Consider the following 19,267-nt stretch of genomic DNA (forward strand, 5'->3'; position numbering starts at 1 on the left):
CCAAGCATTCTGAGGGAGCGATTTACAACAGACATCTCTGACAGGTAGGAAGGTGCTAGACCATTCAAAGCTTTAAACACAAGTAAAAGCATTTTAAAATGTATCCTCAACGTTACAGGGAGCCAGTGCAAATATGCCTATAGGAGTAATATGATCTCTTTTCCTGGTCTTAAGAATTTCTTGCTGCTGAATTTTGAATAAGTTGCAGCCGAGCAATAGTTTTTGTAATGGCGGTGGTCGGGGCACCGAGAATGCAGTTTCTAAAAATCTATTTTCGGCCGCTAAACGGTTGTTTTCATCAATCTGATTTTATGAATCGACAGTTGTGATTCCCCAAAGCGCGGCATTGTTGTGGTTTTCAAATAGGTGGTCTTTAGCCTCTGTAATATGATCTTTAAACGCCTTTACACTCTATGATCCTATCTCATCTGAGCTACTGTATAACCAGTTGGTCTATGTCAGGTGCAACAACATTGAAACCAGTTGAACTCCTATACAAAAAAGCTTTAAACATTCTGGACAGAACCTTTTACTTATCACCACTGGAACATTTTAGCAAAATACAACATGCTAAGCTTTGAAAATTTCAGTTACTTCTCCTCTGTGTGCCTGATCTACAAAGTGCTTCATGGTCTAGCGCCACTCCCTCTGAATGAGTTTATTAAATACAGATCCATCACCAACCTAACTTGGCTCACAAGAGCCGTTGCAAATAGGGACTGTATGATTACTTTTAGAAAAACCTCTTTTAGTCAAAATGTTTTATCTTACAAGGGGTCCGGAATCTGGAACAGCCTCCCCCTATTTATAAGGGATTGCCCCACTCTTGCCACCTTTAAGGGGCATCTAAAGGTGTGGCTTAGAGCTGATGACTTTCGTTGTCTTTTATTATTGTCCTTATTTCATCTCTGCGTTGTGTTTTGATTTCAATAAAAGACAGCCCCAATCTCACACAATACCACACAGTCCAGTCAGTGTCTCCTTTTCAGGTGTATTCCAAATTAATCTCTCCAACACGGGATTTGAGCCTCAAGCAAAAGCGGTTTATTACAAGGTGGGGCCGAGTTTATATGTCCTGGCTTCAGGCCAGGTCTCATATGACAAACACATTTGCATACAAGGAATGTTCATTAACACAGATCTGATCAACTAGTCTTGTAATTGTCAGGACTGGAGTGCCGGCCATACCCACAGGAGCCAACAGAGGGCGCCGAGGCCTCCGGTCTCGGACAATTGACTGATCATTACCTGTGATTTACCACACCTGTGTCAGTTTGGGTGTGTGGCCTATTTAAACCCCAGTGATCTGATATTCTGTGCTGGATCTTGAATTATGCTGCCGGGAGTTGTACTGGTGAAGTTTTTGTTTCTCTTTGCTCTTTGAGCTGGATTGTTATTTTGACTTCTGATTTTTGTTATTAAAGCTCTCTGATTTTTGCTCCACACCGTTGTCCGCAATTGCACTTTTTCAAGCCCGTTGTGACAGCAAGATCCAGCCAGACGATGAGTGCAGCGGAGGACGTAATCCGTGCGGTTTCCGAACAGGAAAAAAGACTGGCTCAACAGAAGACGGTAATGGATGAAATGGGAGAGGCAATCAACCAAGTGGCCAGCGCCGTCAATGAGATCCGGACTTTTCTCCAGGCCTCTCCAACAACCCCAGCCCCAGCAACTGGAACCCCAGCCCCAGCTCCACCGGCGGCCAACCCCGTTTCCATTGCATGTCTCCATAAACCCCAGAGGTATGATGGATCCCCAGATTCATGTCGAGGGTTTTTGACTCAATGTTCTCTCTTTTTTGAAATGCAACCAGGACAATTTCCCACCGAGAAGTCGAAGGTGGCTTTTATGATCTCACTACTGACTGGGCGAGCGCTCTCATGGGCAACCGCTCAATGGGAGGCCGAATCACCAGACTGTGCCCGAGCAGACACATTCTCTGCGTCTTTACTCCGGGTGTTCAACCATCCGGTGAGCGGCCGGGAGGCTTCTCGTCGCCTGAATTCCCTCAAACAGGGGTCACGGTCAGTGTCTGAGTTTTCTATCGAGTTTCGCACGTTGGCTGCCGAGAGCAAGTGGAATGACGAGGCTCTAATGTCAGCATTTTACTCTGGGCTGTCTGAGGCGGTGAAGGATGAGCTCGCCAGTCGTGAGTGGGGACCTACACTGGACGGTCTGATCACCATCGCCATCTGCCTAGACCAGCGCATCCAGGAGAGGAGAAGGGAGCGCCGACAGCACCATCCTGGCCGCCCGGCTACAGTGTCCACTTCGCCATCTCCTTCCTCAGCACAGGCCCAGGAGGAGCCCATGGAGGTGGACCGCTATCGCCTAAACCCCACAGAGAAGGAACGGCGGCGCCGGGAGAAGCTCTGCCTGTACTGCGGGGCCGCAGGCCATTTCCGGGATCGATGCACTAAGCTACAGGGAAACGCCCTGGCTCACGAGGGGCAGGGGACCACCTTGTGAGCGCCGCAGCACAGTTCCCCTCAACCACAAGACGCCTTCAGTTGGATGTACTGCTAACGTGGACTTCTGTACAACCCGGTAAAGCGCGGGTCTCTGCCTTGGTAGACTCCGGTGCCGAGGGTAACCTGATGGACATTAGCCTGGCCAAACGCCTTCTCCTGCCTATCCAGGTATGCCCTAACCCCCTGATCATTCAAGCTCTTGATGGTAGACCCCTAGGGTCGGGTAGAGTGGACTACATCACAGGCCCCCTGTATATGTGCATTGGTGACCATAACGAGCAGGTCCAGTTCTCTTTGATTGAGTCCCAGCAGGAAAGCGTAATCCTAGGCTATCCCTGGTTACGGAGGCACAACCCACAGATCGATTGGGACACTGGGAGAATCAGGATGTGGAGTCCCGAATGTAACCGGTCAGGACATTTATCTCCCACTCAGGTCAGCTCTGTGTATAGTAGCCCTCCACACAAGGTTAAGTTTCCTCTCAATGCTGATCCAGATTGTGACCTCAGTCAGGTTCCCTCTGTGTATCATGACTTGGCTGAGGTCTTCAGTAAGTCACAAGCTGCCGCGTTACCACCACATAGACCTTATGACTGTGCTATTGAGTTGTTATCAGGAGCCACGCCGCCCAGAGGCCGGCTATACCCATTGTCAGTTCCTGAGACCAAGGCCATGGAGGACTACATCAACGTGTCAGTAAAGAACGGTTTGATTACACCTTCCACCTCTCCTATGTCTGCAGGATTCTTTTTTGTACCTAAGAAGGACGGGGGCTTGCGCCCATGTATCGACTATCGAGCATTGAACAAAATAACTATTAAGAACAAGTACCCCTTGCCACTAATGTCCACTGCCTATGATCTGCTCCGTGGTTCCACTATTTTCACCCGACTGGATTTACGCAATGCCTATCATCTAGTCCGAATCAGAAAGGGTGATGAATGGAAGACTGCTTTTAGCACCCCTAGTGGACACTACGAATATTCAGTCATGCCTTTCGGTTTGTCCAATGCCCCAGCAGTGTTCCAAGCACTAGTAAATGATGTCTTGAGGGATTGCATCAATCGGTTTGTGTTTGTCTATCTGGATGATGTGTTAATTTTTTCCAAGTCTCTTGAAGAACACCAGAAACAGGTCCGGCTGGTCCTCCAGAAGCTGCTTGACCATCAGCTGTTTGTAAAGCAGGAGAAGTGTGAGTTCCATGTGCCTAGAACTACTTATCTGGGACTGGTGATCTCTCCTGCTGGAGTCGCGATGGACACTGGGCGGGTTCAGGCCGTGGTCAACTGGCCGGTCCCGTCGACATTGAGACAGGTACAGAGTTTCCTGGGGTTTTCTAACTTTTTCAGACGTTTTATCAGAAACTTCAGTTCTGTTGCAGCACCCCTCACTGCATTGACCCGTGGAGCCCCTGCCAGAGTGAAATGGACTTCTGAGACCCAGAGGGCGTTTGAGGACCTCAAGGCCCGATTCACCACAGCTCCCATTCTCGCTCACCCAGATCCTACCCTCCCCTTTGTCGTTGAGGTGGATGCCTCCAACACTGGGGTAGGAGCTGTCCTCTCCCAAAGAGCTGAGGCCGACAAGAAGACTCATCCATGTGCTTTCTTTTCTCGTAAACTCAGCCCCACGGAGAGGAACTACGACGCTGGAGACCGAGAACTACTAGCCATCAAACAGGCCTTGGAGGAATGGAGACATTGGCTGGAGGGCGCGTACCATCCGTTCCAAGTCATCACCGACCACAAGAACCTCCAATACCTCCGGGAGGCTCGGCGCCTGAATCCAAGACAAGCCAGGTGGGCCCTGTTCTTTTCCCGTTTCAATTTCATTGTGACTTTCCGACCAGGAAGCAAGAACGTGAAAGCTGATGCATTATCACGTCAATTTGACACGGATGTCACTGACTCTTTGCCTGAGAGCATCATACCCCCCAGGTGCATTGTGGGCCAGGTCATTCTTGCCTTGGAGGAGACAGTCCAGCGGGCCCAACAGGTGGAGCCCGGTCCGGGAGGGGGCCCCCCCAACTGCCTGTATGTTCCTCTCGAGGTCCGTCCTGACGTCCTGCGGTGGGGCCATGACTCACCTGTGGCAGGTCATCCCGGAACTGCCCGGACAGCCGAGCTCATCAGCCGTCGCTTCTGGTGGCCACGCCTGAGGGCTGATGTGGAGGAGTACGTCCACGCCTGTACCATCTGTGCTGCTCAGAAGGCGAGTAATCAGGCTCCTGCTGGACATTTGCTTCCACTACCAGTGCCACATAGACCATGGTCACACATCTCTATGGACGTCATTACTGGCCTACCGCCATCGGCAGGTAACACTGTTAATTTTTGTCATTGTGGACCGTTTTTCTAAAGCAGCACATTTTGTTCCACTGCCCAAGCTGCCCTCGGCAAAGGAGACTGCGGACCTAGTAGTCCGTGAAGTGGTCAGGTATCATGGTGTACCCAGTGACATAGTATCGGACAGAGGTCCACAGTTCGCGTCCAAGTACTGGAAAGCTTTTTGGTCCCTGTTTGAGACTGCAGTTAGTCTGTCCTCAGGTCATCACCCGCAAAGCAATGGCCAGACTGAGCGGGTAAATCAAGAGCTGGAGACCTACCTGCGTTGCATGGTCTCCTCCAACCCAGAGTCCTGGAGCCAGAGGCTGGTGTGGGCGGAGATAGCCCACAACCAATTGAGAAGCTCGTCCACTGGTATGTCACCATTTGAAGCCCAGTTGGGGTACGTTCCCCCATTTTTTCCCTGTCAGCAGGCTGAGTCAGCGGTGCCGTCAGCTGATGCGTCAATGGCCAGATGCCGTCGGGCATGGGACAAGGCCCGCTCTGCTCTTATCCGCACGTCTGACCGCCACCGCTCCCAGGCCAACCGTCGTAGGCGACCCACGCCCACGTTTCATCCTGGGCAGAAGGTGTGGCTTTCCACCAGGAATCTACCCCTGCGCACGAAGACCAAGTTCACACCCCGGTTCATTGGGCCGTTCGTGGTGGTAGGGAGGGTCAATCCCGTGGCATATAAACTGCGCTTGCCTAGGTCTCTTCGGGTGAATCCTGTTTTTCATGTGTCCCTGTTGAAGCCTTTCTCAAGCTCTCCCTTATCTCGCCCCGTCCCACTCCCTCCTCCTCCTCGTATTGTTGCAGGTGGCCCTGTGTACACGGTTCGTCGGCTGCTGGATTCTCGCCGGGTGGGTCGCGGTCTTCAATATCTAGTTGATTGGGAGGGCTACGGCCCGGAGGAGCGATCCTGGGTTCCCTCTCGCTGGGTGCTGTGCCCAACCCTCATCCGTGACTTCCACCGGGAGAATCCACGCCTGCCGGGGCCACCTGGAGGTGGCCGTAGAGGGGGGGGTACTGTCAGGACTGGAGTGCCGGCCATACCCACAGGAGCCAACAGAGGGCGCCGAGGCCTCCGGTCTCGGACAATTGACTGATCATTACCTGTGATTTACCACACCTGTGTCAGTTTGGGTGTGTGGCCTATTTAAACCCCAGTGATCTGATATTCTGTGCTGGATCTTGAATTATGCTGCCGGGAGTTGTACTGGTGAAGTTTTTGTTTCTCTTTGCTCTTTGAGCTGGATTGTTATTTTGACTTCTGATTTTTGTTATTAAAGCTCTCTGATTTTTGCTCCACACCGTTGTCCGCAATTGCACTTTTTCAAGCCCGTTGTGACAGTAATTGGTCCACGGGTCACTGAGCTCTGCCCCCCTCGGACATGGGGCTATTTTGGGTTCTTCCTGTGTCCTCCTAGGATCACGTTACAACTGTAGGCTAACTGACTTCAAAGGTGACCATAAACAAAGGATCATATTGACAAAGGACATCTGTTGTAACCTACATGTTAAACTCCTTAATTAACAGTTTATTCCTTATTCTACTAAAATGATTACTACATGAGAGTAATACAAATGTATTGATGTAATACAGTATGGTACAGTATAAAATATACTACACCTCGCTTTGGGGAATCACAACTGTCGATTCATAAAATCAGATTGATGAAAACAACCGTTTAGCGGCCGAAAATAGATTTTTAGAAACTGCATTCTCGGTGCCCCGACCACTGCCATTACATGGATATACTGGCTCGCGCTGGATTTTAAATTTCTTCTACATGCCTCCGAACTAAACCAAAGTGATCTCGGTGAGTCAAACGTCTTATAATATGTCGTAAATAAGGTCCAGGTTGTCAAAAACGAGCATTGTCCTTTAAGGTTAGGGTCAAGGAAAACACCCGCTTACCTGTGGGACCACATTTCATAGTCTACTACTTATTAGAACAGCTGCAACTTCTTTCTTGTACAGGCATATGGAAGGGAACCATCAATTGGTGAGGTGGAAAATGGTGTTCCATGGCTGTGTGGATGGGTACATTCGCACCATCATACACCTACAGGGCATTAAGTGCTTTGAGCCTGTTTCAGCAGGGTGTATCTGACTATGGACTGCCTTCAAGAGTACGGAGTGATCATGGAGGGAAAATATAGAGTTTGCCCGATTTATGTTGAGCAGTAGAGGATTGAATAGAGGAAACATGATCATGGGGCGCAGTGTACACTTCCAAAGAATCAAGAGGCTATGGGCAGAACTAAATTGAGTCGTTTCATTCTACTTCTCTAACATACCCAAACTATGCTTGGTGTCTCAGTAAAAGCATATACTGTAGTCTATTCTACTCAGGAAGCCGTCTACTTTCTTAGTCCACAGAGTTCAGAACTTGAGGTGTGTAGTAGCTCTTTTGGTGGGTCTTCTAATGAAGGCCATGTAGGACACGGCGCCCGCCCCCCGATAGGCCGGGGATGCAGCTGGCGGCCAACGAGATGTAGACGCTGAGGCGGGGTTCCAGAGCCATGGCGATGAAGAGGGCGCTGCTGGCCAACGAGAGGAGGCAGGGGAGGAGGAGGACGGCGCGCCGGCCGGCACGGTCAGACCCGGAGCCCAGGAGCAGGGCGGGGGGGACGGAGACGAGGCTGTAGAGGGCAGTGTTGAGGAGGAAGATAAATGAGGAAGAACGCTGCACCTCCTCATCCTCACTGGGGTGCTGCTCGGGGTGACGGCACACCGGAGAGTCCCCGAATAGGTCCAGGCACACCTGAAGAGTTCACGCACACACGCACACATACTGTACAGATGCCCAATATATACATACATACATTACATACATACTGTACATACATACACACACGTCTCAGGAGCATTTCAGAGTTCATTACCGTTCACTCTCCCCTCCGTCACGCTCCTCTCACCGCTTCTCCCCCACCCCTCCCACCCCTGCATTACATCACCACCACACAATACCCCCCCCCACACACACACACACCACCACCATGTGACAGGAAGAAGGAAATCTTAAAGGAGAAGGCCTGGGGCCTCATTTATAAACGTTGCGTAAGTACAAAAGCGTGCGTAACCCATGCTGAGCAACTTTCTACGCAACTTTCGGTATTTATAAAAAACGAGCTGAGCGATAAGTTGGCGGAAGGTGTGCGTAACTCTACGCACACTTCGACCCTCCTTTAACTACGATAAGCACGTTTCTGGAGAAAGGGGAAAACGCGACTCCGATGGCAGAGAGATGAAACTCGGGAAAGTCTGCGAAACACATGACATATTGAATAATAAATACATCGGTCGCAGCAAGAAACCCTCCAATGTGTCACACAGTTTAAACGGAATCAATCGCCACCGTAGCCTAATCACGAAATAATGTCGGCATTGCTTTGGATGTGTCTGTGAATTGACCCATTTGTGTCATAATATAATGTTATGTTGTAGGCCTATTCATTTCTAGGCTATCCCGAGAAGCATCACGGGCAGTAGGCTAGCCTATGAATAAAAGCCACATATTACGTTGATAACACAACACGACACGAGCCTATAGGCTTATCATAGTAATGATTCCGTATGTCGATAGCCTACAACTATAAGGCCTATACCGCACCAAACAAATGTTGCATTCGGCGTTGAAGTATATTTATTCAGTTAATCATTTATTTAGTTAATTAGCCTATTCGTATGTTTAATTATCCACCTATTCATTCGTTAATGTATTTATGTATTTATAGCCTATATTTGATTAGGCTTTTATGTAAACCCGAATGACCACTGAGGCAAGCCGCAACAATGATGTTGAGCGGTGAATGGAAATGTCCTACTTGAGGCAACTGTAGGCTACATTAGGCTATATTGTACATCATCATATATCCTCATATTGTCGTATGATTGTCATGTAGCAGGCATACGAGGAATGTGGGCCTTACAACGCATGTCATCCCAATGCTCACATGCCGCTTTGGTAGAATTAGCTGTGCGCAAAACAGCGCATGGAGGTGATGCGTCTCCAAGTTGTAAGAACACAAGGGAGCAAGTTAGATTATTAATTTGCCGAATCGTCATGTGTGTAGCAATAATTACCCTTTATAGAATCACATGAAACTCATCCATGGACCCCATATATTTACAAGACCTCGATACAGGCACTGATATAGCTGGATTATAGTAGGCCATGATGCACGGGGCCTTGGATATGCCGGTACTTGGCACAGATGTTTTAATATGTGCTTGGCTATCCCGCAACATCCATTAGAACACGTAGCTTCTATATGCCTACAGAATGTTTTGAGAAAGTATGTGAAATGCATGATATCCCGGAAAATACACAAATTGGCTGCTGCAAAGAACCCTCAGATCTGTCGTACAGTTAAATTGGGGATACTTGCCTTAAGTAGTCACTATAGGCCTACATGTTTGCATTGTTATGGATGTCATTGTAAATTGACCCGTTTATACGTTGATAAATTAGGCATTTTATTCATGGGCCACCCTGTGAAGCATTAGATTACGTGCAATATAGATCCAAACCCCATTACCCATGCAACAACACTATAGGCTTATAATGATTATCAGTTTGGATATAAGCAGCCACCTAATAAGGCCTACCGCACTAAAGGAATGCCAATATAGCCTGCATGATAGATAATTCATTATCTAACAGACCACTCAGGCCTAACAGGTGCTCTTATCAGTCGTGCACATGTGAAATCATCGTTCCGGAAAGATACTTTTGCGGCGTCTCTACCTCGTTGACCAATACCTCCACCTCGCATCGGTAAAATGTATCTTTCTCTTTCTGCCTTTTGCACTCGGCTCCATTGTCGTTGCATATGTATAGGCGTATCACTGACCATTTATAGGCAATTGTGGGCGTTAATTGGGGTGTGATCAGAACGCGCGTTCACGTGCGCCAAGTTAAGTGTTGATTGTGATTTATAAAGGGCAGCTGGCGTAGGCGTGCCTGAGTGAACATGGGTTGTGATACGCAGCGTTTTATAAATCGGAGATTTTTTGTGCGTATATTTTAGTAATCACTTAGCTAAGCTAACTTAGTTACGTGGATTCTACGCAATGTTTATAAATGAGGCCCCGGAACCTTATTTACGGCATAGTATAAGACGTTTGACTCACCGAGATAACTTTGGTGTAATTCGGAGGCCTGTAGAAGAAATTTAAAATCCAGCGCGAGCTAAGTATATCCATGTAATGGTGCCGGACGGGGCACCGAGAATGCAGCTTCTAAAAATGTATTTTCTGCCGCGAAACGGTTGTTTTCATCAATCTATTTTTATGTATCGCTAGTTGTGCTTCCATAGAGCGAGGGATTGTTGTGGTTTTCACATGCCTCTGTAATATGATCTTTAGAAACGGAAGCTTCCCCACTTGCTCCAGCACGCATGCGCACAGCGCGCAGACTGGCTATTCTCCGTCTGTAGGCTACACTCACGGCTCACATTCTCTACGCTACGATTGGCTTGTTGGTGCCTGGAATATTGTGTGCAATAAGCCTGAATATTTATCAGATTTTGAGGATATAGAAGATGACTTAGAATATGATGGAAGCCGATCGTAGCGTAACAGTGTTAACATGGGTTTAATGGCACAATGATTTAGAATGGTGATTAAATTTAAGCCGAGGTGTGCATTATAAGATATGCAATATAGGCTACGGTTTTATCCACCACCCCTCCAGCCAATCAGAATCGAGTATTCACCCAGACCATGGTATAAATGGCAAATAAACTTTCTATTCTATTCTCCAACAAGAGGTACACCGGCAGTAGAGCTACCTGGCCCCTAATTAATGTATCCTCTACTGTCATGTGGTGGATAAAGGTATGAACTACATCTTTCCAGCCACAAGATTGTCTGAATTTGAATCTGAATTTTCACAGACAGACTGACAGGCAGATAGGTAGGCAGGCACTTTATCCCTGAGCATAAATTGTTGTGTTACAGCAACAACAAAAAGGCACAATCAGGGACTAATTAGAGTACAGTAGGTAACAGAATATACAACATATGCATAATTGAAACAGTATGCAACACACGCAATTGAGTAAAGACCCATTCTTTTGAGTTTGACTGCATGTTGTGTATTAGAGCTGTTCTTACACAATGGGACACTATCAACGGGACCAGACATGGAAAGAGGGTCTCTATGGGACTCTCTCAGGGAAGTGATTACATCAGATGAAGTCAGTGAATCAATCACATGATTTACTGTGATGAGGCTGTGTAAAAAACATGATTATTTACAACATATATCATTATCAATTCATTATTAATTACAACATAGAAAACATATTTTGTATATATTTTTTACAGTATGTTCCAGTATCACCAGGAACACAAACTATACAAAGGTAGCTAGAACAGTTAGCTAGAACAGTTAGAACAGTAGCTAGAACAGCTAGCTAGAACAGTAACTAGAACAGTTAGCTGGAACAGTAGCTAGAACAGTTTCTCCTTGCCCAGCCCAACACTTCTGCCAGTGCGTGGCGAACTCTTCACAGTGAGAGCCTCATGGTCTCATGCTCAGTTTCTCGAGTTCTCTGTTCTTCTCCTCCATCTCACTGTTCTTCTCCATGTAGCCAATCTATTCATCTCCTCTCACTTTGTCCTTCTCTTTAATCTTTCTGTTGCTCTCCCTTCATAACCCTTCACACCCATCGTAAACTCCACTGGTTTACAGGTACTGTCATTTATAACACCCTTCTCCACCTATCACCTCCCTACTGTACCTGCGTCACCTGCTACACCCAATGCCTGTCACACACAACACCCAGTCCTCCCTCCATATCCAATTAAAAATGTCCAAAACCAACACCTCCCCCAGCCTGCTGCTGCCTTCGACTGGAAACCTTCCACTGAAACCTTTAAACTGGACAAACTCATCCCCATGTCTGCCTTCAAAGATGCCATCCCATCTCAGACATTCTCACTGATTCCTGCAACTGTTTTTCCTCCAGGTAATGGCCCGTAACGTTAATGTGTATTCTCTCCATATGTCCATTACTGTCTATTTTTTACTTGTTTGTGTGCTCTTGTTTGGTTGTTATTATTGTTGCATTTGTGTTGCATTTGTGTTTACAGTATATTTGGATGTTATTGTTGATGTATGTTTGTGCTGCTTGAGAGCATTATGCTTTTATTCTCTAGCCCACCTCCCCTTTCCCCTCGAGTGGCTCCTGTCACTTCTCAGGCCGCCATTGTAAATAAGAATTTGTTCGTAATGACTCGACATGTTGAAATAAAGGTTAAATAAATAAATAAAAATCTTCCATCTGTCTATTCATTTCTTCAATCTCTCTATTCTTCTCCTCCTCCATCTGTCTATCCTTCTCCAGCTGTCTGCTGGACTCTCTCTGCATCTCGCTTGAGATGATGTTCCTCTGTAGCTCAGGTAGGACCACCTTCATCAGGTTTCTCTCTGCTTCAACTCTGGCCTCTCCTTTGTAGATCTCCCTCATCTCCTCCCTCTCCTTCCTCTTAGTCTCTCTCTTTCCCTCCATCTCTCTGACCTGGACCTCTGCCTCCTGGTAGGTGTGACTGCTGTAGAAGCTTTCTGTGTTTCCTGACACCATCTTCTCTACCTGCTCCAGCAGCTCTGGGACCAGAGTTTCATGGGCCCTGTCCTCAATGTTGAGGAGGTGGTACCTGTTCTCACATTTCTCTACAAGCTGCTGGAGGTCCGGACTCCCTGTTTGGAGAAACTCCTCCATGCTCTGCTCTCTCAGACAGCCAGCATGGGTGAACAGAATGACAGTGTGTCTCCAACAACCCTCTCCAAACATGTCCTCCATTCGCTCCATCAGTCCTTTCTCCTCCCCAGAGGGCTGCACTGCTACAACCAGGAGGAAGGCGTGGGGTCCCGGGGCGGACAGACGGACACACAGCCCCACATCCTGCCTCGTCTCCTCCAGAGAGAGACCAGGGCAGAACCAGTCTGGAGTGTCCACCAGCACCAGCCGTCTCCCACATGCACCCCCATCTCTCCTCCTACTCCTCTGGGTGACTGCAGAGGGGCTGGCCTGGCTCTCAAACTCCTCTCTGCCCAGGATGGTGTCTCCTGCTGCCCTCCTCCCAGCCCCAGTTCTCCCCAGCAGCACCAGTCTCAGCTCAGACACACTGGGAGTCACTGGACTGCTGCTCTCTCCCCCGACTGCAACGCAACACAGGGCTGGTTTAAGGATATCTAACATGTTAATGAGCAAACCTATGTATCTCTGTCTGTTTCCATTTTCCTCTGACACTATCGGCCTGACAGCATTCATTTATGGAACATGTAGCCTACCCGCAGGGATCTAGATTTTTTACCTATAGATAATTAGGGCCGACTAATATTGGTCAATTACAGATAAATAATTATGAGTGCCATCTTTGATCACACACCCTCTCACTGGATTTTCTAAGCAAAAAATGTCCGCTAGCCATGATGCTAATTTTCGTTATGTTCTACTGTCAATTATACTAAAAATTAGCGACCAGAACAGTAGCTGACTTGTTGCATGAAATTGGTAATCTTGTTGATTTAATGGTCAGTAAAATCAACCAAAATGTCAAGTGGTGGACATCATTGGATTCCTCGCAGTGCGGGACTTGACAACGGGTATTAATAAAGCATTATCAGGACAAAAGAAATAGAATACTAATATCTCATTGGAAAAACATTTGAAAACACAAATGTGGATATTTGTTGATTCAGCATAACTGAATCAAGAAGACTAATATAGTTATAGAGATTAAAAAGGCCTCACATAGTAGAGGAAGATCCTTGCTGCGTCTCCTCTGTATTGGTAGAGTGGGGTTTGTATCTGTGCTCTTCCCTCCCGCTGCTACACAACACAAGAGACTGGTAAGTATATTGGAACTGTGAAACTGGCATTTTGGGATTATTCACAATTTCCCAAAAATGTAATTGAGATATTTTCCCTCACACTCACCATTTTTCTGAACTGTTAATTCACTTTCCAGTCTCTCTACCACAGCCATCAGGTCACATACCTGTTGGGCTATGAGAAAATATAGGACAGCAAATGAGTTGCATTTAAACCCCACTAAAGTACAACATCAGTTGTAACATAATTTCCAATTAAAGTGGATGCTTGTATTATCCCACCAAGTTTAGCATTTTTAATTCTGATATCCTCCTCTTGTGTGTGCTTGTCCTCTTGTGTATTTTGTCTGTCTTCTGGTTCGGGTAAAGAAAATTGAGAAAATTTTTCAGAAAAGAACAACTCTTAGAAAGCAGGCTGGTCATATGTTCCTGTTGTCAATACACACCTCTTTATTTCAGCACTTGTCCAGAACACATAAGATCAGTAATTCCCTTTGTACATGCATTATTTATGCCTATTTACTTATGTATTAATACAAGCAGCATTCTAGCAATGACGCAGAAGAGACACTATACAGTAATACTGTACGGAATTATTCTGTTAATTTGCTTTTGAGCTTATCACCTTTGTTGGATTCTTTGTATTATTTTTTACTTGAAGTAAAATATACTTAAAAGTTAAATACATGGCACACTTACCAAGTAAACAAGCAGATGTCTCTCTTTTCAGCTTGTCCTCTATGCTCTCAGTTTCTAAATAATGTTCAACTGAAAAAAATCAAAGATAATAAATTGTTAGACAGTAGGCTACATGATGAGATTATACCAAACACATTCTGTTGAACATAATATTAGGCACATTCAATTTCTCTTCCTTCTCTAAACCCTTGAACTGCACAGTGAAAGACGTGCTAATACAGAAATGAAAGGTGCTAGGCCTATACTTAATGTGCTTTCTTTCTCGGTACATCTATATTAGTAAATTAATCAGGTAAAATCTGCAGTGTTTATGAAAAACCTGTTAGGGTTGTAGTGGTGGAGGTGGGTCCCAAATGCAGGTTCAAATGTTTAATGAAGAAAAAAGTGAAAATACAGGAACACAGGAGCAATACCACCACCACCATGAACAATGGACTGACAAACACAAAGGGAAACATGAGGGCTTATATAGCAGGGAGAACAATCAAGGAATGGGGAACAGGTAAGCGACAAGACACAACGAGAAAACAGGGTTAATCAAACTATAAAACACTGAACATCAACAGGGGGCGCCAAAGGGGAGGGAACACAAAAACTGTCAAAACAAACACAGAACACCAGGGCAGGGAGAACCAGGACATGGGACACAAGGAGAAACCTGGACTGGAGGTACAAGAGTGGACCAGGAGATAGAGGGGTAGAGAGGGACTATAGGGACTAGAGGGGAAGACCAGAGGGACTGGAGTGGAGTGGGACTAGTGGGGAACTGGTGGCCAGAGCTGGGGCTGGGAGGACACCAACTAAACACATGGAAGACAGGACAACGAATACAGGATGATACACACTAGGAACCTCAACATATCTAGTGACAACGGTGCAAGCAAAATATACAAGGTGAAAAGGTGCGCAACTGTCTCAGGGGGAAGTAAGCTTTCAGGGGGAAATGGTGTGAGAGGCTTGTGGCAGACAAGCATGACTGCCAAAAGCTCATTCCTCGCAGCCTACTCTCCTGGCTCAGGGCGTGTGCAGAGGTGCTGGGAGAACAGGGGCAGTCACTGGGAGGAAAGGTGCGGGCGAGAGTAGGGGAACAGGTTTCCAGGGGCAGGGGTCCAGGCCGGGAACAGGGCGGGGGGGGGGGGGGGTAGCGAGGGTCCAGACTGGGAGTAGGCGTTGAGCAGGACTGACCCAGCCAGAACCATAACAAGAACAAAGTCAAAGTATGTAATTCCAATGTTTTTTTTTGTTTTTTTTTTAAAAGAAATGCATGTTGAGCTTTCTTGATGAGCGCTGCACATGTTCATTGTGATGCGTACATGAAGGCATTGCTCATTTTGTAAAGTGTGGATCGGCCAGGAAATCTTAATATGCAATATCATCACCAATCACAATACGTGGTAAAGAAATACTTTGACACTATATACTCGACCAACCGTGCAGATATATCCTGGTTAATTTGCTGATATAGATACTGTATTGGACACACTTTTTAATGAGAAAGTGTGTCCAAACTTTTGACTGGTACTGTATTTGATGATTTTTGTTTGTTTTTTTGTTTGAGATGATCTGCAAAGTTGACTTTTCACATAATAATGGAAGCCTATCAACCCTCAAAAAAATACAGGTATATCCTACTAAAACAAAGTAATTACTCACCATTTTCAAATCGATAAATTTGAGCGCCTTCAAAAGATGCACCTAAACCATGTACAACTGTAGAGTATAAAGTGAACCGTTAAAGAGCAGTAAGGCAATATGCTCACAAATATGCTTTTCTCTTTTGTTCATCACATTATTCAGGAACTAACATGCATCAAGTCAAAGACATGGATTGGGAGCATCTCTTCAGATAACCAATCGGCCTATCGGCTTGTACTTTAGATAGATTCAACAAGCTCAATGTACAGATGTTGTATACTATACTATATAATGTGCTGTAACCATTTTAATGTACTAACTATGTGAAACTCTATTTTAAAAGTACAGGCAAAGAGAACGTATTGTCATTACCTCCGCCCCAGCGACAGCGCAGGAGGTCATGTTTTCGATGGAGTGTTTGTTTGTTTGTTTGCTTGTGTGTGTTTGTTAGCAGGATTATGCAAAAACTATCAGATCGATTTTCATGAAACTCAGTCGAGGGGTGTAGTATGGGCCAATTTAAACTTTTGAAGCAGATCTGAATCACGGGGCAGGTCCACGAGCGGCCAAACATGGCTGGCCATTCACCTCCATTCATTTATTGGACTTGGGGAGTTAAGCTCACAGAGACAGGGTTTGGACTGGCATAATGCTCTCAATATAACGTATGCAGCAATACCAAACATGCGCTTGCACACATGCTTGTACCACGACATGCATTCATGGGCGGAGGTCTGTGCTCTCTGAGCACCATTTCTAGTTGTTCTTGAGTTAATGTTCATAATGATGTATTATAGTTATAGATCACTCACCGCTCCATACGTTTACAAAAGCCTCCTCCTTCTGTTCTCCATAGATGACCTGACAGATATACACACCATGTTCTGACTCCTTCATGTCTCTCAGCCTCAGAGACACGTTGCCTGTCTTCATTTCCGGGGTGTCCAGACTCACTCTGCCCTCATAGCCCCTCCCCTCTATCACCTGGCCATTCTTATACAGGTAAATACACTCTGTCTCCTTAAACCACCTGATCATCATGGGAACAGCGCTTGTCTCGGGAAAGAGGTGGCATGGCAGAGTGACATCACCACCAGCCCGAGCCACCACAGCGACCTCTATCTTGAGTTTAAACCCTCCTGTTGGGGAGAAGAGAAAACATTTTGTCTTCGCTCCACTCCAGATACAGGAGAAGTATGCAGTCTGCTTCTCCGACAGCACAGCTGCATACAGACAGTCCTAATATTGAAACACGACACATACAAAAACAATGTACTGTAAGCATTAAGAGTTGGCCTATACTGTGCATCAACTAACACAACATCCAGAATATCCTGAATGATAATATAGTTAGTGTAGAGGGGAAATCACATCTTTAAGACAAGAAAATGTTATAGTATCCTCAGAGCCCACTCTTTCACGATTGCTTTTGATTTGTGTACGTGCAACACTGCATACTCCCACATGGATACCTGGATACTGATACCTTATCAGATCAAACTTACTATATACTTTGGACTCTGCCATTGTGATGTCCTCTGTGTGAAAAGAGTCCGGAGACATTTTCATAACATTAGTTAATGATATATTTCTCAATCATACAGATAGATCGGATTCATACATTTTTCTTTTGTTTCAAATCTCAAACTTACATCTGGTAACTGATACCTACCTTAACTGCTTCTCAGCTCCTCTCCAGATTCGAAATTATTTGGATTAACTACAGTATACCGCTAATTTCCTATATCAAAGTGCAAAAACATCAAACAACATTACTCTCTTAAAGAACATCTTATTCCAAAGACTTATAAGAGACTGTTTGAAGTTGTGTTGTAAGCCATATCCGACGGTGTTGGGTAGACTTTCACCCTGAAGTTTATTATATTCAGTCAGCACCTCCCATATAAAAACCATTAATATATAAAACTGGAGCTCTCAGCTGACTGCAGGCTCCGCCCATCTGCTCCTCCCACACTTCCACTAGAAGTTGTTGTTTTAAACTGAAGCCATGTTTCTGAGGGTTTCTGAGTTCTGTATCAAGTCTGTACTGTAGATAATCTTGGGGAAAATAATTAATTAAATATTTAAAATATTTAAATAATAATAATTAAATAATAATTTGACAACATTAATCCCAGTAAATTTAAGAGGGATGAACAAGGCTCTCCAGAGAAGCCTTCTATGATAACTCGCCCCAGATCTGACCAGATAAATCCAAATGTTAATGAGAGCCTAGATTATTACCCCCTGCCTCTCACTAGGCTTTTTTTATACAGAGATCCCACTATATTGGCATATAGAAGACACCTCAATTTTATGGCTTTGTTTGTTAAATAATGAAACAAAGAAATACGGCATAATGTGTGATTTTATATAGCATAGAATCTGGATTCGAGGCAACATTCGCTAGTTGTTAAACAAGTCCATGCACCTGTATGGTCAAAAGTCCTATAATGAATGTTGAAATACAGACATACCTAGCTCTATGTCACATCATGTGTAGGCCTATCAATGATTGACCAAAGTAAGCTCTCTACAAACCATGGTAGAGTAAGAGGACAATAACGTCTCCATCTAATGGGCAAACAAGTCCATGCACCTGTATGGTCAAAAGTCCTACAGTATAATGAATGTTGTACTGAAATACAGACATATCTAGTGCTACTAAACACCTCACGCTCTACTCTCTGTGGATGTAGAAAGTAGGCTACATGGTTTCCTGAGTAAACTTGTCTGAGATTATACTGAGACACCAAGCATAGTTTTTGATGTAAAAATCTAAATGTACTTGTCAATGCAAAAATGCATTGCAAAGGTGCCCCTTTTGTGGTGGGTTGGGTTCTGGTAGGCCACTACGGGGGGACTGACAGATGGACAACGTGACACCGGCCAAATTAAAGCACCCCCCCCCCCCCCGGCTGTCGCCGGGTGGGGGACACATACTGTCTAGAATAGTAGACATACTACGAATCTTACTCCATGCAGGTTGGCTACCAATTGTACCATGAGGTAGCCTACTCGCCCTCATTCCTCGTTCCAGGTGGGTTGACACACATCACGTCTTCCCGACGTTAAATTGGAGAGATAGATACGCTCGTAATAATTCAATTACATTCAGACGGAGAACAAGGATTCCTAATTGGTAATCTAATTAGTTGAATTTTATTATATCCGAACTGTAGCTAATGATCAAATGATCAAACTTGGTTCCATCCATGCCATCCTTTCCCCTTTTCGCAAGCGGTACTGCAGCTGGTGCGTGAATTGCCCCCGCAGGGAAAACCCC

General features: G+C 45.6%; 1 protein-coding gene across 1 annotated transcript; it reads right to left on the bottom strand.

Moving 5' to 3' along the window:
- Window positions 1-12,067: 12,067 nt before the first annotated feature.
- On the bottom strand, window positions 12,068-17,819 carry LOC311309574 (uncharacterized protein; the record flags this gene model as incomplete). Its single annotated transcript, XM_084438904.1, has 9 exons — window positions 17,654-17,819; window positions 17,487-17,519; window positions 16,794-17,120; window positions 16,000-16,056; window positions 14,347-14,415; window positions 13,930-14,001; window positions 13,754-13,822; window positions 13,568-13,645; window positions 12,068-12,972 (listed from the first exon to the last, which is right to left on the bottom strand). Exons 2-9 carry the CDS (start codon window positions 17,506-17,508, stop codon window positions 12,068-12,070), a joined length of 1,599 nt encoding a protein of 532 aa, XP_084295030.1. The 5' UTR covers window positions 17,509-17,519; window positions 17,654-17,819.
- Window positions 17,820-19,267: the final 1,448 nt, after the last annotated feature.

Source organism: Borostomias antarcticus (genome assembly GCF_949987555.1).
Source record: "Borostomias antarcticus genome assembly, chromosome: 5".
Lineage (NCBI taxonomy): Eukaryota > Metazoa > Chordata > Actinopteri > Stomiiformes > Stomiidae > Borostomias > Borostomias antarcticus.